Below are 25,283 nucleotides of genomic sequence, written 5' to 3'. Positions count from 1 at the left end.
GCTCAACACAGAATCAATTTCTAACTTCTGAATGGAATGTGAAGTACAAGCACAAACAGGCTTACTGGGTTATTCAGAAATATCATTGAAAACCGGAGAGGAAAATTGAACTTTCCTGAGGTTAATGGCTTGCTTCCCGAAGGTGTAATTTACCCTGTAAAGCTCAGGAATTCAGGGCCATTACTCGTTTTCATGCAACTTTTCCTGGCCTGTCTGCTGTGGCGAGGCTTTTAATCTGTGTTGGAAATCACAAGGGATGATGAACATTTTCAATGCTAGAAAAATGTGATCATAATAGCAAAAATTTGTGACGCGATAAGTGACGTATTTTTATATAGGTTTAATATGATGTGAATTGGGACTTAGATGTGTTAATAAAGAAATCATCATAATAAGGAACACAATGACAGTGTTTCACTGTGTTAAATTGTGTCTGGTTAAATTTCGGAAGGGCTATTTCCATGTAAATTCATAGCAAGAAGGTGATCATTATTCTACTGACGCCTGAAATATGTTTTCATGATACATGTGAGGTTAAGTTAGGTTAGGTGACGCTGTTTGAATATGAAAACTGAAACGTTTGCCACAGAAGCCACTGGAGTGATACTACTAAAATTCTTCAGAATTAAATTGAATATACGCATTCGTGTTGTCTTGGACTTAAAAAAAAAAAAAAAAAAAATGTAACAATTAAACCATACTGTGTAAGTATGTGAAAATGCAAATTTGAACAAAGTACTTGTCGTTGCATACTAATTTTAAGTTACGTGCACAACATAGGGGTGAGTCTCATATAGCTATACATACCAATTTTAATGTGTTAGGTTATCATCAGACTTCTACGAAAAATATACACTGACTGACAGTGACAATGCAACACCAAGGAGGAGTGGTTCGAAAGGGATGAAAGTTGGGGAAAAAACAGAGACGGCACGGACGAATAATTGATGTTTATTTCAAACCGATATGTAGGTTACACAATGCGCACGGCATCGACTCAGTAGGATGTAGGACCACCGCGAGCGGCGATGCACGCAGAAACACGTCGAGGTACAGAGTCAATAAGAGTGCGGATGGTGTCCTGAGGGATGGTTCTCCATTCTCTGTCAACCATTTGCCACAGTTGGTCGTCCGTACGAGGCTGGGGCAGAGTTTGCAAATGGCGTCCAATGAGATCCCACACGTGTTCGATTGGTGAGAGATCCGGAGAGTACGCTGGCCACGGAAGCATCTGTACACCTCGTAGAGTCTGTTGGAAGATGCGAGCAGTGTGTGGGCGGGCATTATCCTGCTGAAACAGAGCATTGGGCAGCCCCTGAAGGTACGGGAGTGCCACCGGCCGCAGCACATGCTGCACGTAGCGGTGGGCATTTAATGTGCCTTGAATACGCACTAGAGGTGACGTGGAATCATACGCAATAGCGCCCCAAACCATGATGCCGCGTTGTCTAGCGGTAGGGCGCTCCACAGTTACTGCCGGATTTGACCTTTCTCCACGCCGACGCCACACTCGTCTGCGGTGACTATCACTGACAGAACAGAAACGTGACTCATCGGAGAACACGACGTTCCGCCATTCCCTCATCCAAGTCGCTCTAGCCCGGCACCATGCCAGGCGTGCACGTCTATGCTGTGGAGTCAATGGTAGTCTTCTGAGCGGACGCCGGGAGTGCAGGCCTCCTTCAACCAATCGACGGGAAATTGTTCTGGTCGATATTGGAACAGCCAGGGTGTCTTGCACATGCTGAAGAATGGCGGTTGACGTGGCGTGCGGAGCTGCCACCGCTTGGCGGCGGATGCGCCGATCCTCGCGTGCTGACGTCACTCGGGCTGCGCCTGGACCCCTCGCACGTGCCACGTGCCACGTGCCACATGTCCCTGCGCCAACCATTTCGCCACAGGCGCTGCACCGTGGACACATCCCTATGGGTATCGGCTACGATTTGACGAAGCGACCAACCTGCCCTTCTCAGCCCGATCACCATACCCCTCGTAAAGTCGTCTGTCTGCTGGAAATGCCTCCGTTGACGGCGGCCTGGCATTCTTAGCTATACACGTGTCCTGTGGCACACGACAACATGTTCTACAATGACTGTCGGCTGAGAAATCACGGTACGAAGTGGGCCATTCGCCAACGCCGTGTCCCATTTATTGTTGGCTACGTGCGCAGCACAGCGGCGCATTTCACATCATGAGCATACCTCAGTGACGTCAGTCTACCCTGCAATTGGCATAAAGTTCTGACCACTCCTTCTTGGTGTTGCATTTGCTCTGTCAGTCAGTGTACATACATAAAATAAGAGTTTTGTCTGTACATTGCTCAGAATTTGAAAATAATGGTATTTCTGTATCGGTCATGTCCATAGTAACAAGGAAATTCACTTTTTGCTTTTCTGTAATTTCGGTGTGTCTGTCTCTCTGTCTGTATGTATGTACACGCATCACGAGAAAACGGCTGAAGAGAATGTAATGAAAATTGGTATGTGAAGTAGGGGGATGAGCCACTACAGTCTAGGCTAAAAATCATTTTACTCACACTGAGTGAAATGGTAGTTTAGGGGGCGGTCTAAAATTTAATTCTCAAATATTTATGTTATTAGTGGTCCTATCAATAAATACTACATAACTAAAGTTATATAGAATTAATTTTCTGATCATTTATGTCATACATTGTTACCGTACCGGCTTTGATAACACAGATATTCGTGAATTTGTATTTTTGTTCCCAAGTCCATATCAACGCTGAGTCATAAGAAAATGGTTTAACAGTATTTAATGAAAGTCAGTATATAGAGTCAGGGAATAAGAAACTACAGTCTAATTTATAAACAATTTTATTCGTACTGTATGAAATTGTAGTTTAGGGGAAGGTGTCTAAAATTTAATTTTTAAATGCCTATGTTATTGGTCCTATCAAAAAGTACTACATAACAAAAGTTATAGAAAATACAATTTCTGACCATTTATGTTTTATTCAATTTTACCGTACCGACTATGTTAAGAGTGGCATTTCAGAGTCAGAAGAAAACTAAATGTGAAGACCTGCAATATTGAAAGCGCATAACATTGATCAACAGTAACATTACATTGACCATTGTTTGTGGTGATGTTCTTTGTCTCTTATGCTGCTGCTCTACTCTGATAGATGGGATTACTGCTGCGTACTGAGTATAACAGCCTGACTGAATATTGGTGGGAAATAGCTGGGGAGTTAGAAAACTTTCTTCTTTAGCATGTCATTTCTCTGGTTCATACATTAACTGATACCGTACTGCTGGTAAGTAACTCAGTGGTTCATCATAGTATCCCAGCTATTCGATCCCTGCTCTGACACGCTGTTTTGAATGAGCAGTGTGCACTCTTAAGGCAGAGGCTTACGTAGTAGTAGTAGTAGTAGTAGTAGTAGTAGTAGTAGTAGTAGTAGTAGTAGTATGACCTGGTCTAGAATTACAATTAGGCATATTCCAAATTATAGCACCACAAATCACTAAATAACTCAAAATTCAGCCCAGAAAATAGCTGTTTCTTAAAAAGAGCTTCTTCCTCTTCACTTTTATCAATTCTACATTCATTTTATTCCAAATTAGCAGTAAAGAGGGGGAGTTTCTCCTCTGGCTTGGAGGAAAAAATAGCCTCCAATTCAGATAGATTTTTCTGCCGCTAGTGTAGTGAATTGAGATTTTCTGACTCATCGGGTACTCCTAGGAAACAGATTAGTAAAAGGGCATAGTCTTTGCCCTGGGACTCTCCACTATTCGACAACCCCCCCCCCCCCCGAAAAAGGCTAAGAGTGTTCACTGATCACGGTTGTCTGCGGCTTGGTCATTCCAGCTCTGGAACTTTGGACTGTTAGATCGGCAACGTAGTACTGTTGCAAGTGATCAAAATCATTGTTATTTGTATTGAAGATACTGAATGTAGGATGCTAAAAGGTTTGTTTTGTCACCTATTCAATACTATAAATTATACAATTTAGGAATTTATTATTGATTCCACTTGAGACATGTTTCGCCCTTCATTGAGGGCATCATCAGTCAAATTATCTCCTCAAGGCAAAAATCAGGTACCTGGTTAGTAGTTGACATGCACAAATTAATACATATTATTAATACACATTACAAAAATTAAGTATGAGAAACAGTTGTACAATAGTGATGGTTGAACCCTTTCTCCCTTGATTGTTATAATGTAAATATTTTTGAAACTTTATATTTTCCTATGATTGTGTCAACTGTTCTCCAGAGCACGACTGCCGAACTCTACTATTTTAATTTTACGCATTGGTGCTGACTTCTTATTCTATAAACCTATATGTTCAACCATCACTATTGTACAACTGTTTCTCATACTTAATTTTTGTAATGTGTATTAATAATATGTATTAATTTGTGCATGTCAACTACTAACCAGGTACCTGATTTTTGCCTTGAAAAGATAATTTGACTGATGATGCCCTCAATGAAGGGCGAAACATGTCTCAAGTGGAATCAATAATAAATTCCTAAATTGTATAATTTATAGTATTGAATAGGTGACAAAACAAACCTTTTAGCATCCTACAAACGCAGTACTGTTCGTTAAAAGTGAGAAACTGTGTGGGTTATTTTTCATTTTATCGAGTATTTTGTGTGAAATCGTTGCTTTTACTCACGCCATTCCTACTGACGTCATTGTAATGACCTATGTTCATTTCAGTTGGGAAAACCACTAAGACAGTCTTTCTGAGGATGTAGAAAGGCAGGTGGAGAGTGAGTGTCTGCTATTATAATGCAACTCCCCAACCCGATTGTGACTGATGGTAGGCAAGCGGGCCTACCATTACAATTAAAATTCCCTAACGCAGTCTTCATATGAGAAAAGGCGTTTGGTAATTTCTCCGTCACATTTCTAGGGTAATGTTAAGAGCTATGCAATTTAATGGAGTCTTGCTCACAACGTGCTCTCTACCTAACCTACAATTCTGGGTACAATGTAAAATTCTGTAGCGAAGCACGGGTACATCAGCCAGTTGGATATCATCATTAGTCGTTGTGCTCATTACTGAGCGTCGTGACCTCATATATAAAGAGGAAAAATTTCACAATGCGAATTCTCACTGTAACAGACTTCTACTATATATGCTGATGGAAAGTTTGAGAGCGAGGTAGAAGATTTTGGTGTTTGATGATCACATGATGTGCTGACGTCAGAACAGTGTAGGAGAGGGGATCTCGAGCGCGGGCAGCGTGAAAGACCTCTCAAATAACAAGATGAACAGTATAAAATAGTATAGGCCAAACACCAAACTTAGGTAAGAAGAACATCCATGTCTATCTATATGATAGTTAATGATATATATCACTTCACTAAACATAGAAGAATGGGGTCACGATATGTAGGCTTGATCTTCATCATATTCCTGATGATTTTCTTTTTTAGGTGCTTGTAAGTGGACAGCGTCAATAGAATCAAACTGCAACAATGAAGAGACAAACTATTAAAAATGAGAATGACTCTGAATCATTGTAGTTTATGGAGACAGGGAGATGAAATGATTCTCCCCCATGTATCTCCATTCAATCAATCAATCAATCAATCAATCAATCAATCAATCAATCAATCATTCAATCATTCAATCAATACTGATCTGCATTTAGGGCAGTCGCCCAGGTGGCAGATTTTCTATCTGTTGCTTTCCTAGCCTTTTCCTAAATGATATCAAAGAAATTGGAAATTTATTGAACATCTCCCTTGGTAAGTTATTCCAATCCCTAACTCCCCTTCCTATAAATGAATATTTGCCCCAGTTTGTCCTCTTGAATTCCAACTTTATCTTCATTTTGTGATCTTTCCTACTTTTATAAACGCCATTCAAACTTATTTGTCTACTAATGTCATAATACCAATATAAATGGTCCGTTATTGGACATTATAAATTTTCCAGCTAACTCATTCTTGGCTGGCAACCAAGAATGAGTTAGCTGGAAAATTTATAATGTCCAATAACAGACCATTTATATTGGTATTATAAATTTACTCATTCAGGACAAATATTTCAGATTCCCTATGGGAATCAACATCTATATCATACTAATGTCATTCCACGCCATCTCTCCGCTGACAGCTCGGAACATACCACTTAGTCGAGCAGCTCTTCTTCTTTCTCTCAATTCTTCCCAACCCAAACATTGCAACATTTTTGTAACGCTACTCTTTTGTTGGAAATCACCCAGAACAAATCGAGCTGCTTTTCTTTGGATTTTTTCCAGTTCTTGAATCAGGTAATCCTGGTGAGGGTCCCATACACTGGAACCATACTCTAGTTGGGGTCTTACCAGAGACTTATATGCACTCTCCTTTACATCCTTACTACAACTCCTAAACACCCTCATAACCATGTGCAGAGATTTGTACCCTTTATTTACAATCCTATTTATGTGATTAACCCAATGAAGATCTTTCCTTATATTAACACCTAGATACTTACAATGATCCCCAAAAGGAACTTTCACCCCATCAACGCAGTAATTAAAACTGAGAGGACTTTTCCTATTTGTGAAACTCAAGGACTTTTCCTATTTGTGAAACTCACAACCTGACTTTTAACCCCGTTTATCAACATACTATTGCCTGCTGTCCATCTCACAACATTTTCGAGGTCACGTTGCAGTTGCTCACAATCTTGTAACGTATTTATCATGCTATAGAGAATAACATCACCTGCAAAAAACCTTACCTCCGATTCCACTCCTTTACTCATATCATTTATATATATAAGAAAACATAAAGGTCCAATAATACTGCCTTGAGGAATTCCCCTCTTAATTATTACAGGGTCAGATAAAGCTTCACCTACTCTAATTCTCTGAGATCTATTTTCTAGAAATATAGCAACCCATTCAGTCACTCTTTTGTCTAGTCCAATTGCACTCATTTTTGCCAGTAGTCTCCCATGATGCACCCTATCAAATGCTTTAGACAGGTCAATCGCGAAACAGTGCATTTGACCTCCAGAATCCAAGATATCTTGCTGGAATCCTACAAGTTGAGCTTCAGTGGAATAACCTTTCCTAAAACCGAATTGCCTTCTATCGAACCAGTTATTAATTTCACAAACATGTCTAATATAATCAGAAAGAATGCATTCCCAAAGCTTACATACAATGCATGGCCTGTAATTTTCAGCCTTATGTCTATCACCCTTTCCTTTATACACAGGGGCTACTATAGCAACTCTCCATTCATCTGGTATAGCTCCTCCGACCAAACAATAATCAAATAAATACTTCAGATATGGTACTATATCCCAACCCATTGTCTTTAGTATATCCCCCAAAACCTTATCAATTCCAGCTGCTTTTCTAGTTTTCAACTTGTGTATCTTATTGTAAATGTCATTGTTATCGTATGTAAATTTTATTACTTCTTTGGCCTTAGTCTCCTCCTCTATCTTGACATTATCCTTGTAACCAACAATCTTTACATACTGCTGACTGAATACTTCTGCCTTTTGAAGATCCTCATATACACACTCCCCTTGTTCATTAATTATTCCTGGAATGTCCTTCTTGGAACCTGTTTCTGCCTTAAAATACCTATACATCTCCTTGCATTTTTCACTAAAATTCGTATGACTGCCAATTATGCTTGCCATCATGTTATCCTTAGCTGCCTTCTTTGCTAGATTCAATTTTCTAGTAAATTCCTTCAATTTCTCCTTACTTCCACAGCCATTTCTAACTCTATTTCTTTCCAGTCTGCACCTCCTTCTTAGTCTCTTTATTTTGCTATTATAATAAGGTGGGTTTTTACCATTCCTTACCACCCTTAATGGTACAAACCTGTTTTCGCATTCCTCAACAATTTCTTTAAACCCATCCCAGAGTCTGTTTACATTTTTATTTACCGTTTTCCACCGATCATAGTTACTTTTTAGAAACTGCCTCATGCCTGCTTTATCAGCCATATGGTACTGCCTAACAGTCCTACTTTTAAGACCTTCCTTTCTATCAAATTTATTTTTAACTACCACAAAAACAGCTTCATGATCACTAATACCATCTATTACTTCAGTTTCCCTATAGAGCTCATCTGGTTTTATCAGCACGACATCCAGGATATTTTTCCCTCTGGTTGGTTCCGTCACTTTCTGAATCAGCTGTCCTTCCCATATTAACTTATTTGCCATTTGTTGGTCATGCTTCCTGTCGTTCGCATTTCCTTCCCAATTGACATCTGGCAAATTCAGATCTCCCACTACAATCACATTTCTTTCCATGTCGTTTCCCACATAGCTGACTACCCTATCAAATAATTCCGAATCTGCGTCAGTGCTACCCTTTCCCGATCTGTACACTCCAAATATATCAAGTTGCCTATTATCTTTAGAAATGAGCCTTACACCTAGAATTTCATGTGTCTCATCTTTAACTTTTTCGTAGCTTACAAATTCTTCTTTCACCAGAATGAACACTCCCCCTCCCACCCTTCCTATCCTATCTCTACTATACACACTCCAGTGGCGTGAGAAAATTTCTGCATCCATTATATCATTTCTCAGCCTTGATTCAACTCCTATTACAATATCTGGTAAATATATATCTATTAAATTACTTAATTCTATTCCTTTCCTTACAATACTTCTACAGTTCAACACTAACAATTTTATGTCATCCCTACTTGATTTCCAGTTCCCTGTTCCCTTATCACCGCTCCCTAGGCCATCCCGTTTCCCTGAACGTACCTCCCTATTACCCTTCCAAACAAATTTCCTAACTTATACATACCACTGCGGTTTAAATGAAGGCCATCTGAGCGCAGATCCCTATCTCCTACCCACCCATTAGGATCTAGAAATTTCACTCCCAGTTTCCCACGTACCCACTCCATAGTCTCATTTAAATCCCCAATCACCCACAAGTCAGTATCCCTTCTACACAGTATTCCACTAATAACAATGTCCGTTTTCTTAAACTTCACCCGTGCTGCATTTACCAGATCCCACACATCTCCAACTATGTTGGTACTAATATCAGCTGTATGATAAAGCAGAGAGACCATATGTATTTGTACAAAAGTGGGAGAGTAGCATATACGTTCTTGGCTTACATTTGTGATTGACAAGTTTGCAAAGCCAAGCATACAGTGTGTAAGAGTGAATTTTGTGTTGCTCACAGAGGAACTGCATGGAACAACTATCAACTATTTCCAGTTTTGAAGGTGTCCATCAGGGATTTTGTTGCCAGATGTATTTGATAGTGTGACAATAGGACAGATGGAAAGTGGGGGCAAGATGATCAGATGTGTCCTGTAAAACCTACCAGTCTAATTTTCTTGCCATTACTGACCTGTTCATCATTGTCAGCTAACAAATGGTCCAGGCAACACATGGCACACTAATACATGCATACGAGCGACCTCAGCTCAGTGAGCTAGAAGTCATCTTGCCACAATGTGCTGTCCATGGCTCTCTAGGTATCATGATGACAAGTTAGTGAGCCAGCATGAGCTGTGAGAGCACAGTGCATGCCTCTGGCCTGTAAGACATTTCAAAGTTGGACATCAACTGGTACTAAGGTCCTTTCTTTCATTCTCTTGTCTTGCCTATTTCATCCCTCGCTTTACCTCACAGTAGTATCTACATGTCAACAATGACTACTTCCATTCTTATTCTAAATTCTACTGACAAAAGCTGCCGCCAGAAATCTTTTGTCTTGTACTCATGTCTTGTACTCTATCCATTCATGCTTACATGGTAAGTTACTGTTCTCCATCTGTTTCTTATACGCATATACTGTATATATTGTTCGTAGGTTTGTTTCCCTTTGTAGTTTTGTTGTTACAAACTGCTACATCTTTTGCAGAATCATAACTCAACCCCGCTTACAATGGTGGCCACAGATTGACTTGGTTTATAGCAAGTCCTCGGAATTACGGTCTATGTTCACTGACACTCTCAATAAAGTCACTCAAGGATATATATCGCACACCCCTCTTCGCATGATTACGGTAAGTTACGCTTATCATCTTCCATTTTCACTACTGTTTGATCCCAGATCCCTTTTGTGTTATGATGTTATGTTGGGTTAGTGAACATGATTGTTTGTGAAGTGCAACCAAGAACCACCTATACATTGTAGAATATTGAAGAAGTGAGCAACTTTTGCCCTTGTGAGTTCAAAATTGTAGTATTTTTTTGTGCTTGCCATCCACATTTTCTTCTGAAAAGTTAATTTTGAAGCTGAGTAGTGATTCATACAAGAAAAAATTTATTCTAGTACTATCTGTCTTTAAAATATGGAGTTGCATGAATTTTATGTAACCTTAGATGAGCTACTATCTTATCTTTTCATTTTTTAAATATACTTTCCTCTTGATACTTGTGTTTTATAAATGCCTTAAATTAAATACTATAATCAAGAAGATAGGCCCACTATCTTTTTGCAGAAATTGTAAAATATATAAAAAGTCATAATTAATTTCAGGCCAGTTGTACTGATTTTGGGTATTTAAAAATTATTTCCAGCAAAAGTTTCTTATCTATAAATCAATCTCATTGAATTCTAACAAGAATAAAATTTATATGAAAAGAAGCTAAATGTATGCAATTTGAACATTCTAGATTCGATGTAGGCACATTTCTTTGGATATTCCCCATAGATGGTGGTGTCACATCTCTAGTAGGTTATGGTTTTCAACTGATGTAGTGAGAATCTAATGTTGAACAAAATACTAATGATATCAATATTGAGAATAGACAGCAGTGCAAGAAGTAATCATAGATTTTGGTAGTTCATTTTTATATTTCTTGCTCCAAAATGAACTCTTAATATTTTGTTGTTTCCAGATATCATACATACATTGGTTTTTCTTTGTAAAAATATGCTTTGTATATCTTTTGAAGCAAGATAGTTGGTCTGAAATAAGTGAATAATTTCTGTATTCTCAGTACAATATTAGGTATCCTTTTGTTTCTATTCTAACATTACAGATACCGGTAGCTTATAATAATGCAGAAAAATAAGCAGTATGGTGTTGAAAGTTCTAAAAAGTATGTCCATACCGTCACGTTGCATTTCAGTAAGCATAATGAATAGTAAAAAGCATGCTTGTCCTAATCTGGAATATATCCTGAGGAAAATATATATACAGTATGTGTGGAGGTTATTTTATCTGGCCAGTTGATTTCAGGTGCATTGTGAATCTTGTCTCAATTTCTTATTTCTTTTTCTTTTACAGTCCTTAACATTAAAAGGCAAAGACTCTACATCAAAGTTTAAAGAACGAGGAGAAGAATGCCCAGGATACAAAAACCTCTTGTTATGGATGGTTCGTTTGATCCATGCAGATCCAATGCTCATGTTAAATGTGAGTATTGCTTCTCAAAACCCCATTTGGTGACATGCCTTTGACTTGTTGAACTACTTGAGTATACTTCAGTATATCCTGCAAGAACCAGAATTAATGTTGACACTGTACAGGCATAGGTATAATTTTTTCCCCTGCTCTCATGCCAAATGTGTAACTCGATGATGGCACCACTTTACACATTTATATTGTGCGTATATTGCTGTAATGTTATTGTTATGTCTTGAAAAAGCGTTCATTGTTTGCTTAATGTACATGTGTGTTCAATATGTATTGTCCATGTATTCTTTATGAAACTTCTGATCTAATTTAAATTTAACATTAACTGCAGAGTTACTGAAGAACCATCATGCTGGTACAATTAAAAATCAGTCATCAATGATCTGCATTTAAGGCTATCGCCCAGGTGGCAGGTACTCTATCAGTTGTTTACATCGCCTTTTCTTAAATGATTTCAAAGAATGTGGAAATATATCGAACATTTCCCTTGATAAATTATTCCAATCCCTTACTTCTCATCATCATCATCATTTTCCAGCTCCACTTTCCCGGGTGTGGTGTACAAGTGCTCGCCACCTCTTCCTGTCAAAGGATAGTTTCTGTTCCTCTATGTCCTCCCACTTGGCATTCCTCTTGCTGACCTCCGATTTCACTGTGCCTATACATCTCTTCCTTGGCCTCTCAACTGGCCTCTCCCCTTTCACTTCTCTGTCAAAGTAATTCCTTGCTGTTCTCGTTTTGTCCATTCTCATAACATGTCCAAACCTATGTAGCCTACGTCTTCCTAAAAGCTCGGTAATAGGTATTTTGAGGCCAGCCTCCTTCCTGTTTGCTTCATTTCTAATCTTGTCCTCCCTGGTTTTTTGGTTAATTGTTCTGATGAATTTCATTTCTATTGACTGGATTTTACTATTTGCCTTGTTATGTGGAGTACATGTTTCGAGTCCATATGTGTGAACTGGAATGAAGTAGGTATAAAACATGGTCAGTTTTGCTTTCTGGGGTATTTTATCATTCCAGAGTAGATTTCTCACTTGAAAATAAAATTTAGAAGCTTTCTGAGTCCTGTTAAATATTTCTTGGTTTACTGTGTTATGAAATTATACTTCCAAGGTATTTGAAGTTAGAAACGGACCGCAAAAAAGTTCCGTCCAGGAAAATGTCTGAATCTGTGCCTTTCCTGTTGATAGTCATTTCAACAGTTTATGTTTTACTGATGTTTCGTCCATATTTTTTAATTACAATTTTTTAAACTTGCAATTCCAAAGATTTAGTTTCTTCTGTACTTCTGCTTAATTTTCTCCCCAGATCAGAACATCATCTGCAAATATTAGAGTGATGGGCTCTTTACAGTGTTCTTTGAAGGACTTTATGATCCGATCCATAACAGTGTTGAACAGGAGTGGTGACAAGGTACTTCCCTGCTGGGTTCCTCTTTTGGTTTCAAAACAATCTGATCTTCCATCCCCTGCTTGGACATAGCTTAAGCACTTTCGATAGAGCATCTCTACAGGAAGTTTGGCACACCTATACCTCCACCGTACCGAATCATATTCTCCACCTTTGCTGCTGTTGAGGTCTTTACTCGTTACACTGAGCTGGGACCCTTTACCAGATGTTACACACCTGGTCAGTGTGCTCTGGGACTCACATATGCAGGGGTGCCACTCCCTGGGCAGGGCTGCCTCTAAGAGGGTCCCTACCTGTAAATAAAGTTTAATAAAACTGATACAGATTAATAGGTAATCTGAAAGTACTTACCATGTCCTGTAACCTGCGTTGGCGCATGTGATCTGAACGACCTCAACTAGTGACATTTATGTGGCCACTTTCTGGACCGTTTTCCAGGGAATGTAAAAAACCCATTGAAACATGTTTCAGATACAAAAATTAATTCAGATGATTTTCTACATTTTCCTCCTCAGAAATGTTATTTTCTCAAGAAATAAAAGTTGGCCACTTACCAAAAATTTCAATACATGATTTTATGGATTTAAATTTACGTGTTCATGTTTTTATTCTTAATAATTATTTAAAGTGGTTTATGTGGAAAAATAGTTATACTGTTGAAATCAACAATTTTTCCTGAAGCTTGTAGTAGAATTTGTTTTGAAACATTGTAGGAGGTAACCAGCAGCTTGGGAGAGAACAAACTGCCTCACGTTCCAAAATGATGTGTTCATTTAGACATTTCTTCGCCAGTTTGTACATAACCTTGACAGCAATGTAATTTCTTTGAGATGCCTAATTTGGTGGCCGTGATAAGTGTAGTAAAGTGACTCTAGGAGGTTAGAAGACTTTTGGTAGTAAAAGTATAATCGTGTTAATCTTGGAATGAATAGTATTTATGTTATGTCAGTGGTTAAGTTACTGTTGTTGTGTTTGTGAATAACATTACTTTTTCCCTTTCAGAATCAAGGGAAAGCTGGTCATGAGATTCAAAGCTCAACTTTAGAGTTAATTAATGGCTTGGTAAGTTTGGTACACCAACCAACTATGCCAGATGTAGCCCAAGAAGCAATGGAGGCATTATTAGTTTTACACCATCCTGAGAAAATTGAAGTCTGGAATCCAGAAGCACCAATTAATACCTTTTGGGATGTTAGGTAAGGAAATCAAATGTCTCAAACCGACAATATATTATACAATTAGTAACAGAAATAAAATGTCATATTTTGAAGATTTCAGCTCTCAAGCAACAAATCTAACTCATACAAAAACCGTTTTAAAATAGTGCATGGGTGAGTAATATTTTATTTCAGACCTTGGGTAGTGTGAAGGAATAGGAGGATTTATGGTACACTTTGAAGAAAATTATTAATAAGGGAAAGGAACAAACAAGTGCAAATTAAGTCCTATATAAAAAGATTGGATTAAGAAAATTAAGCACTGGTAATCTAGAGATAGTCTGTAGACTAGAATCAGATATGCCGGGCTGAGTGGCTCAGACGGTTAAGGCGCTGGCCTTCTAACCCCAACTTGGCAGGTTCGATCCTGGCTCAGTCCGGTGGTATTTGAAGGTGCTCAAATACGACAGCCCCGTGTCGGTAGATTTACTGGCACGTTAAAGAACTCCTGCGGGACTAAATTCCGGCACCTCGGCGTCTCCGAAGACCTTAAAAAAAGTAGTTAGTGGGACGTAAAACAAATAACATTAATTAGAATCAGATATAAGAAGGAGCAAGAAATAAAAGGCATATCCATCTGCAGTAGATGAATCACAGGGTATGTGCTGACATTTGAATTTCATTCTACAAAATATAGCTTTCACCAAAGTCCCAGTGCCCTTGATGGCTGGGATGTATGGAAGATTCTGTGGTATGGGTATTGCTGAGTAATGACATTCGGAGCATGACTAGTGCTTCTGGGTGTTACTAAAGATGCTATTCATAGGGTTGATAATATTGCAATAGTATTTTCTGGCCCAGTATGAAGAGCAGTGGTAAACTACCTCATTCCTCTTTGTGCCTTATACACCTCTTTATGTTGACACCATTAGTTTTTAAGTATCATATGAAATGAAATGAAATGGCATATGGCTTTTAGTGCCGGTAGTGTCCAAGGACATGTTCAGCTCGCCAGGTACAGATATTTTGATTTGACGCCCTAGGCGACCTGCACGTCATGATGAAGATGAAATGATGATGAAGACGACACATGCACCCAGCCCCCGTGCCAGCAAAATTAACCAATGATGGTTAAAATTCCCGACCCTAGCAGGAAACGAACCCGGGACCCCTGTGACCAAAGGCCAGCATGCTATTTAGCCTTAGAGCCGGACACAGTATCATATAACTGCATAACATTGAGTGGTGCTATTTTGAGGATCCAACCGGGCTTTGGGCTGATAACTTAACAGATGGACAATCATAACTCACTGACCATGTGAGGATTATAAATAGGAAAGAACTCTGTGGAAAGGGGGGAGCAATCCATCTCTGGATTAAGAGCATTGACTGCACTGTATGAATTGTGTAGCTGGTGGTAGTGATGATGATTATTGTTCTAAGGGGAAGTAGCTGCTGTGGATTTAATTGGTTTGCCTGATGTAAAAATGGAAAACCACAAGAAGAACATCTTCAGGCCAGCTGACAGTGAAGCTTGAATCCACCATCTCCCAAATGCAAGTTTACAGTTACACAATATGGGGACATAGAATACATCCACAATATCCTCAGAGGCTATCAACTTGGGAGTGTGGTTTGGCAACTAAAGGGCCTCTAGCCGAGTCTGATTTTGCATCCACTTACTTGTGTAAGGATCCACACTTTCATCTTTCTTATCTGAATTTGAGGGTCTACTCTTGTTCTCTTCCCACCCCAACAGTATTAGAGTTGCACAGACTATGGAATTCTTCACTTTCACGCATTTCGTAACCCTTTCTTTTCAAACACGCACCTTCATTCTTCAAAGGGCTGGACCTTTCCCTTTTCCTCTTCAGTTAGAATTAAGAAAAAATGGTTACCTAATTGTACTTCCCCTTAGAACAATGAACAATAATCATCATCACTACCACCAGCTACACAATTCATACAGTGCAGACAATGCTCTTAATCCAGAGATGGATTGCTCCCCCCTTTCCACAGAGTTCTTTCCTATTTATAATCCTCACATGGTCAGCGAGTTATGATTGATAGCCACTTGCTTTACTTCTGGCTTGATGTTAGTTATGAATTGTGTTTTCTCCAAAGAGAACTTGAGGTGATTAATATACAGCCATGTCTAAAGAATCAGAGAAAATTGCACCAACACAGATAGGTCTTATGGCAACAATGGAATAGGAAAGGCCTAGGAGTTGGAAGGAAGCGGCCATGGCCTTAATTAAGGAACATACCCAGCATTTGCCTGGTGTGAAAATGGGGAAACCACGGAAAACTATCTTCGGGGCTGCCGACAGTGGGATTCGAACCCACTATCTCCCAGATGCAAGCTCACAGCCGCGCGCTCCTAACTGCACGGCCAACTCGCCAGGCATGACTGTCATTTTAATTTGCGTGTAAACATATTAACATGTTTCCTAGGTATGTTGGCCACTATAATACAAAGAAAAACTCACACAAGTGCTACATAAGGTTGGTGGCATGAGTTTCTAAAATTCACAGACTATCTCAAAGAAAACAAGGAACAGAGTGACGTAGGTCCTCCCCTTTCATATGAGAAATACTTATATGTTTTTAATGAAAACTTTAACATTGATTTTAGGGGCCGATGACCTTCGATGTTAGGCCCCTTTAAACAACAAGCATCATTATCATCATCTTAACATTGATTTTAAAGCGACACTCCGGAGATAAAAAGATATTTTTACCTAATGCATGGATTTTCACGAAACTTTGTGGGAATGTGACCTACATAAAAGTTGAGAAATCACGAGCATTTCGTACATATACAATTAATAATTTTCCAAAAATAAATTTCTGTTTTTGAAATTTTTAATTCCATTTTCTTCATGAAATTTAATTAACATGTTAATGTAAATTCATAATTAGGTAGATAATACTTCTTTTAAAAGCACTACATATTGATTTTTCTGTGCGTTATTTATATAAGGAGGTATGAGGCGTATAGTTTCAAACACGACCAAGTCCATCTTTTTCACGTTCTGATGTTTTGACTTCCATGGATTCCTCTTTACAAGATGAATACAACGGGAATGAAAGTGGGTTTCAAATCCGGCCAGATCACATTTAAAATTGCAGCAAAGAATGAGGTTTCATATCGAAGTTGGCCAAGTCTCTGTTAACCCGCACGGGCCAATAATCCTGCACTATCCAGTCACGTGTTTTCTTCCGGTAATATGGCGGCCTGACGTTTGTTCGAGTCATATGTTGTGGTTTTGTTTGCGTGTATTTTAATAAATATGTTATAAATAATATATTCATAAGTAATTGGTCGTTTTTAATAGTATTCATATTTGCTGTGCAATAAAATGGAGGAAATTAATAAACGCCATACCAGAAAGCGGCAACGTGATCTTTCCACCTTGAAGCGCATGAGGGAAAAATAGCTGAGATGAGTACAATCAACAACGTGTTGTTAGTGGAGATTTAATCAAGGCTCGGTGATATGTTTCGAATGCGCGATGGTATTGAATAGGTATAATATGAAGAATATACATTGAAGTAGCTACATGAATCCATATATTTGCAAAATATACACTATTTAAATGTTAATTAGCCTCTACATTGGTTACAATGTTGGGTAATTTTACCCAAACATAATGTTTAAAATAATAATCTTCAAAGATATTTCACTAAATCATATATAATTTTTAATCATATTTGTTCTAAATAAAGTCAAGATGAACACAGTTGGAAATTAGGCCTAATTTAGATTTCTTTTTTCTTAAGGTATTAGGCCAAGTCCTCTTACGTAAGTTTCAAAGATGGCCAAGTCCTCTTACGTAAGTTTCAAAATCGGCCAAGTCCAAATTTTAAATACATTTTTCAATTCATGTAATATATTTAGACTGTAAAAATTGTATGGTAATGAATCAGAAGCCTCTGCTAAGCAATATAAAGATTAAAGTGTCTGAATATATATGAATTAATAACCTAAACGAGTTTTTTGCTTCTCCTGAAAAAAAAAAACAGCTCAACGGACTTGGCCATGTTTGAAACTATACGCCTCATATATCGTGCTAAAGTTTGTGTAATTTTTACGTTTTTACTTAAAAATCCCTACTACTTGAGAAAATTCTGCACAAAAAAAATTCCATGTGCAGGTTTCTTAATATAGCTGTGATACATATACCATACAAATTTTTTTACATTAGGCAGAATATTATGGGAGAAATAGGGATTTAAATGTAAAATAACAATTGGCAAACAAAGCATTATTACAGTGATAAATTGTTTGAATTCAGCGAAATAATTTCGTGACAAGAAGAAAGAAACTCAATCCTTTCAATTTCAGTCATAAAAAAATTTCGCCCAAATGACCAAAATATCGATTTTTTTTCTCCGGAGTGTCGCCTTAAGGTATCTTTAAGTGACACCTGCGCAGTATGCAATGAGTGGAGGGCTACGGATAAGGATGATATCCCTTATGCAGTTAGGCTTCATCAATTAAAAGCAGAACAAGGATACAACTCTGATACCAGAAGAGACTCTAAAGATCCTATTTATGAATACTTAGTTATCACATACGACTTAAAGCAGGCTTTACCTAAATACCTATGGAAGAAGTGTTCTGTCTCAGACAGGTGTTCATGTCTGCAATGACGATTCTGGTATCATGTGTATATGGACAGAAAACATTGCTTCTCGGAGATCCTGTGAAATAGGTTCATGCCTACTAAAAATTTTGTCTGACAACCAGTAAACACAAAACAAAACAAAACAAAACAAAACAAAACAAAACAAAACAAAACAAAACAAAACAAAACTCTGGTTCCTCTCAGATTCTTGTAGGGGCCAAAATAAGAATATGGTTATTTTTATTGTGTATTAGATTTTGGTACATACTGGGAAGTTTGATGAAATAAAACATTCGTTTCTGGTGCATGGCCACACATTTTTGCTAAGTGATAGTGATTTTGAAATGATAGAGACAAAGTCTTGACAAGTTGATTATATTTACACTCCCGAACAGTGGAGAAACATTGTTAAAAGGGCCTGGGCCAAAAAAAAAAAATTTAGAGTAGTGGACATGGAATGTGCAGACTTCAAGGATGTAAAAACACTCCCAAATATTGTAATGAAGGTCAAACTAAGTGTTGAGGGTAGAAAAGTACTGAGTAGAAAAATAACCGCAATAAAAGTAAGAAAAGACAAGCCAGGTTTCCTGTTCCTTAAGTTCTCATACATTCAGAGTCATGAACAAAAGTTCATATTTTCTGAAAACAACCAAGGAGGTAAAAAAAGAAAAGAAAAAAAAAAAAAAAGAACAAAATGATGAAAGTGTTGCTTACAAATGAAGTGTTGAAACAGGCACTGGAAAACCTGACTGTCCTGTACCCATCAGGAAGGGATATTAATCACACATTAAAACAAAGATTTCTTGCGTCTTCTGCCATACATTCCAACATTGTATCACAGACTATATTTAAGCCTCAAACCTACTACTAAGAAAGTAAATGAAAACACTGAAAACCAAAAAGGGGGGGGGGGGGGGGAATCCTAATTTACAGTATTATCTTTGTATACAGTATTATTTTAAAACTAATATCGTTTTATAAGCAGTCAAACTTAAAATGTTATTCTACTCTTAATTTTCTTTGTTTCATTGATATGTAATTAATTGAAAGACTATAAATTGATATTTAAATTTTCAAGTTTGTTCTGTGTGTTGTATAATGTAATAAAATGTTATTTATTTTGAAACTCTGTTTTTGTGGGTTAGCCCCTTTTCTTACTCAGGCACTCAGTTGTACTTAATGCTAACGAGTTGTAATTTTTTTTTCTGTACTGTTCCTATTGGTTTAGCGTTATTTCCTCTTTACCTGAGAATGTTTGGTCTTTGTATTTTCCTTTATTTCCGTTCCTGTGATTTCCTCAGGGATTATGTTTCATTTTATTCCATTGTAAATTTTACTGATAAAATTGCACAGTTCAAAAACATTAGGGGATCATGTTTTGTAACTTCTGGTATGTGAATGTTAATTTGGTAGATGGGGTTCCAGTGGTCATTAGGGCGGGCTGAAAAACTCGAATTCTTTTTTCCAACTCATAATACTGCGGAAAAGTTGCGAATTGGGGAGAATAAAACGGGGTAAAAAAAAAGAAACAAAATAGGTTCATTTCTTCTGGTCGCGCACGTGCTGTAAAGTTTGTCAAAATTTGGAAAAATGTATATTTTTACAATAATTTTCTATCTTTCTTAACTTGTCAATATTTAAATGTAAGATGTAAAATGATTTAGAAAAAAGAATGGTTCAAATCGGTTAAGGTCTTTCGCTCGCACAACAGCCGTCAAATCTAAGAAATTCTCGTGCTCGTCGTAACTCGTTCGGGTCAAAGACCCTGACGCTCCACCCACGTACCACTCTCGCCACCACGGCGCGCCAGTGTTGTGTCAGTCTGCACTTATCCCTCGTGTTTGATGTGTGTTTCATTCGCTCTTCCATTTACTATTGTGGCATTTGCATCTACTGTATTTCAATGTTTGTTTTGTGTTATGACATTTTTGTGTAACTTTGTGACTTAACGGTGGTATACTATGGCTGTACCTAAGAAACTCATCACAAGACAGGTATTTGATTGGCCTCTATTTGGTGCACCTAAAGACTTTTCATCAAACAAGCTTCCTACTTGTGAGGACATGATTCGGTGTTCTTCACAGGAGAGATACCACTTGGCGCTTAAAGTTAATAATAAGAGCGTCAGTTTTTCACACGTTGCCAGCACAGTAGCTAACAAAATAATTGGTTTGTATCAGAAAGCATCCATCCGAACGGTTACAGATAGGAAACTGTGCAACTTATAAAAGCGTTGCATGATAAATATTACAGCATTCGAAAATCATATACTCCGGATAAGAATAAAGATTCGTTTAAGCAGAAAATTGACGAGTTTAGGAAAAAATGCTCATTGCTTTTTGTCCTAGCAGCTTGCAAATGCCCCATTGTTGTTAATTGCATTTGTACCAGAACCTCTGATTTATGTAAATGCGATATAACTGTCAACTGTGTTTGTGCAAAATCAAACAAAATACCTGCTATTGAGCTAAGATTTGTTTACTTATTATGAGCACATGGAATAGAAAAAATTGGAGGGTTGGACGTGTCTGAAACAAAGAAACTTATTCAGTCATTGGAAAGGAGATCGCGTGACAGCCATTTAACTCTGGATGACGAATCTGAATCTCATCTCATCTGATAAATGCTTGTCGCGGACATACACCATACTGAAGCTCTCCATCTATGATAAAAATCCACCCTGGTTTTTGCCCCTATTTGGACATTTCCATTTGTGTTCTGAAAATGAACACAAATCCATCAATGTTCTTTTGTATACTTCAACAGTAAAGAATAAAGGTTTAGTTTGTAATATACCTGATGTGAGGTATTGTTTTGTGGAGCATGGCATACGTTCAGAAACATGTTCTCCTAATTTTTTTGAACTGTGTAGTATACCAGGTGGTCGGGAGGTAAGTACAATTCTTTTTTGCTGGTTATTGGTAAGGCACTGAATACATATGACGTCAAAAACGTCCAGTGTTTAAAAAAATAATCCGTGTTTGTAACTCAGGTAGTGTTCAATGATGAATGAGGGCTTTGCTGACTTATATTATAATATTTTTCAGAGTGAAAACGTTCGCTTCTTGTACGTAGAAAGTTTTCATACAACTTAGGCATGCATATATCTTGAAGCTGCAGTGCACTGATGTTCTTAGAACTGTTTCTTGCACATAATGCACTCATACATCCTGAAGCCATATTGCTGCTTACACATTATGCATGCGTATTGTCTGAAGCATGGTATAAGCCTTGGGGCAAATGATGCTGCTACTTACCTCACGAACATCATACTCTAGTTCAGGCTCCTTTCTTGGGCAAACAATTCACTAATTAATTATTTTTTTACCAACTATGGACATTCATCCCTACCTTCTTCAATGTTATTTGTACTTTTCTCCTAAATGCCCTATACAGTTGTTATGGGCATTGAATTATGTAGTTGTTAATGGCAGTAAATTTTATGTTTGTAATTCTCAAAATCTATCTTTCAGTTCACAAGTATTATTTTCAATTTCTCAAAAATTAATCCAGCATCAAATTTTGAATTATACGGATGTTCTTAAATGGCTGAGAGAAATTCTAGTCTGCAGAAATGCTTTCTTACTTCGGCATAAAGACTATGCTAATGTTGGAAGCCAAATTGCTATTTGCAAACAAGCTCACATCAAACTAGAGGTAAGCATACTTATTGTTTATTATGTTTACTAATATATTGATTCAACTTCAACCTGTTCATGACAATTTTTGCCACCAGTACTATACACATCATTCTCAGAGGCTGTCTTGTACCACCTGAGGTATACGCTTTCATACTGATTTGTATCTCTCTGCCTTCCCAGCACATTTAGTGGAGAATTCAGTTCATGTCACATGGATCCTGAAATAATCAATAAAGGAGGAAAACTTGACTAATATAAACATCTATGCAGTCTTACCGACTGTATTAATGTTCACCAGATGAAGTAACGCTCCTAAAGAGAACTGGATTATTAGGGGGTTGTCACACTGGATCGATCGAACGACTGCCATCAGCCGGTGCCTATGAGATATTAAAGGCCAGGAAATACAGCACACTTGACTCGGTCTCGAGATACTTCTGACTACCGCCTCTAGAGTTCTCTTTGCTGAGCTGTCTTGCCTGCTCCTTCCATTAAAACTAGTAATTTGGTAAGACACCAAACAGATATGAGATAAAAAATGTACCAAGAGCAATTGTATGACTTACTTTCTACAACATATTTCTTACACTAAGCTAAAATGAAATAAAGTGATTCACAAAAACTTTGTGATAAATTAAGACAAATAAGCAGCATTACTGTTTGCAGGGACCACTGACGATGGCTTAAACCCAACCTTCTAACAAGGCCTTCTGTGACAAAATTAGATAGTGAACCATTGTCAAGAAGAATTCAACATGAGGTTCCAATTTCATAGGAAACAGCAATGTTCCACAAAATTTTATTTCCAAGAAAGCAGAGGCACACAATACCTGTGATATTTCATGTTTTTTGAAGAACTATTTTTGGCAAAATTGAAGAAATTATGGAGCATTTAGAGTCAAAATGAGAATCACAGAAAGCTGGTATTAAATATGATTTTCTTGGATCACAGAAGTAATTAAAAATAAGACCTGTGCAAAATTTAATTCAGCACGTGTCATGACAAGTCCTTGGACACTCCCGGCACTAAAAAATGTACGCCATTTCATTTCACTGATGAAAATGTTGAGTGTGACGCCAATAGTCAGTGTGTCAAATATATCCATTAAAATGGAGAATATGATGAAATAAATCCCAATTGGGTTAGCTCAACTTGTAGGCTTCCAGCAAGATATAGCAGATATCCTGGATTCAGGACGTCAAATTGATTGTATCACGATTGACCTATCTAAGGCATTTGAAAGGGAAGATCATGGGAGACTACTGGCAAAAATGAGTGCAATTGGACTTTACAAAAGAGTGACTGAACGGATGGCTATATTTCTAGAAAATAGATATCAGAGAATTAGAGTAGACAAAGCTATATATGACACTTTAATAATTTTTTTTTGCTAGTGGCTTTACGTCGCGCTGACACAGATAGGTCTTATGGCGACGATGGGATAGGAAAAGGCTACAGAGATAAGGCTTTTTTCAGACGATGTTATTCTGTACAGAGTAATAAATGAGTTACAAGATTGTGAGCAACTGCAAAATGACCTCAATAATGTTGTGAGATAGGCAGTAGGAAGTAATATGATGATAAACAGGGTTAAAAGTCACATTGTGAGTTTCACAAATAAGAAAAGTTCTCTCAGTTTCAGTTACTGCGTTAAAGGGTGAAAGTTCCTTTTGGGGATCATTATAAGTACCTAGGTGTTGATATAAGGAAAGATCTTCATTGGGGTAATCATATAAATATGATTGCAAATAAAGGGTACAGATCTCTGCACATGGTTATGAGGGTATTTAGGGGTTGTAGTAAGGATGGAAAGGAGAGGGCATATAAGTCTTTGGTAAGACCCCAACTACAGTATGGTTCCACTGTATGGGACCCTCACCAGGATTACTTACTGTATTTCAAGAACTGGAAAAAAATCCAGAGAAAAGCAGCTCGATTTGTTCTGGGTGATTTCTGACAAAAGAGTAGCATTATAAAATATGTTGCAAAGTTTGGGCTGGGAAGACTTGGGAGAAAGGAGGCAAACTGCTCTACTAAGTGGTATGTTCCAAGCTGTCAGTGGAGAGATGGCGTGGAATGACATCAGTAGACGAATAAGTTTGAGTGGTGTCTTTAAAAGTAGAAAAGATCACAGTATGAAGATAAAGTTGGAGTTCAAGAGGACAAATTGGTTCAAATATTTGTTTATAGCAAAGGGAGTTAGGGATTGGAATAACTTACCAATGGAGATGTTCAATAAATTTCCAATTTCTTTGCAGTCACTTAAGGAAACGCTAGGAAAACAACAGATAGGGAATCTGCCACCTGGGTGACTGCCCTAAATGCAGATCAGTAGTCATTGATTGATTGATTGATTGATTGAAAAAGAGGGAGTTCACCAGTTGCGCAACTGTCAACCTCGGCCTGTTGTACACATGTAATAAAGATGTGTATTTTGTAAGTTGTAATGTTCTATTATGTATTGGTTCTTTTTTAGTGGAGTAATGCCATATTCAAATTTTTTGTGTTATAGTAGATCTCAGTTTTGAGGATTCAGAGCGGGATGCACATTTGTGTGTACTAGCATCCAACTGTTTTATTAAATATGTTTTTGAGATTGTGTTCGAAGTAAATATAAAGTTAAGAAATTTGTGATGATGATCATGATGATATACATTGTCACATACAGTAAATAAAGTGAGTGAGGGTTTTTTTTTTTTTTTTCATGGTTATTAAATTATCGTGGATTTTCTTAGTTGCAAAATTTTGTATTTGTAACTACATAGTATAACACAAAAAGCGACGCACCAGGAAGGGATTGTCCGATGGTAATAAAAATCGGTGGATGTGAGGAACAGACGTAGAAAAGCAAATGATCAAAAGTGCAGAACAATCGAATGATTTATTGCAGAGTTAGAGCATTACAAAGTGAGGACGTCAATAAGGTGTTTGTCCACCCCTGGCCTGGATGCAAGTTGTCACTCGATGTGGCATAGACTGATACAGTTCCCGGATGGTGTCCTGCAGAATTTCATGCCAAATGGTCTCCAACTGTTGGGCTAAATCGGCGACATTCCGGAATGTTCGCAATTGCCTTCCCATCACGTCCCAAATGTGT

At 37.8% G+C, this 25,283-nt stretch overlaps 1 protein-coding gene across 1 annotated transcript in view; it reads left to right on the top strand.

The window, feature by feature from the left end:
- Nf1 (neurofibromin 1) overlaps positions 1-25,283 on the top strand; it is a 666,749-nt gene that overhangs the window by 169,856 nt on the left and 471,610 nt on the right. The window contains exons 10-13 of the mRNA XM_068225031.1: positions 9,843-9,987; positions 11,218-11,346; positions 13,759-13,952; positions 22,018-22,201. Of these exons, the coding sequence (XP_068081132.1) occupies positions 9,843-9,987; positions 11,218-11,346; positions 13,759-13,952; positions 22,018-22,201 (652 nt within the window). The remainder of the gene's footprint in view (positions 1-9,842; positions 9,988-11,217; positions 11,347-13,758; positions 13,953-22,017; positions 22,202-25,283) is intronic.

This window comes from Anabrus simplex, chromosome 1 (assembly GCF_040414725.1).
Source record: "Anabrus simplex isolate iqAnaSimp1 chromosome 1, ASM4041472v1, whole genome shotgun sequence".
Classification (NCBI taxonomy): Eukaryota; Metazoa; Arthropoda; class Insecta; order Orthoptera; family Tettigoniidae; genus Anabrus; species Anabrus simplex.
The sequence above is the reverse complement of the archived record's forward strand: the minus strand, read 5'-3'. Positions and strand labels throughout refer to the sequence as shown.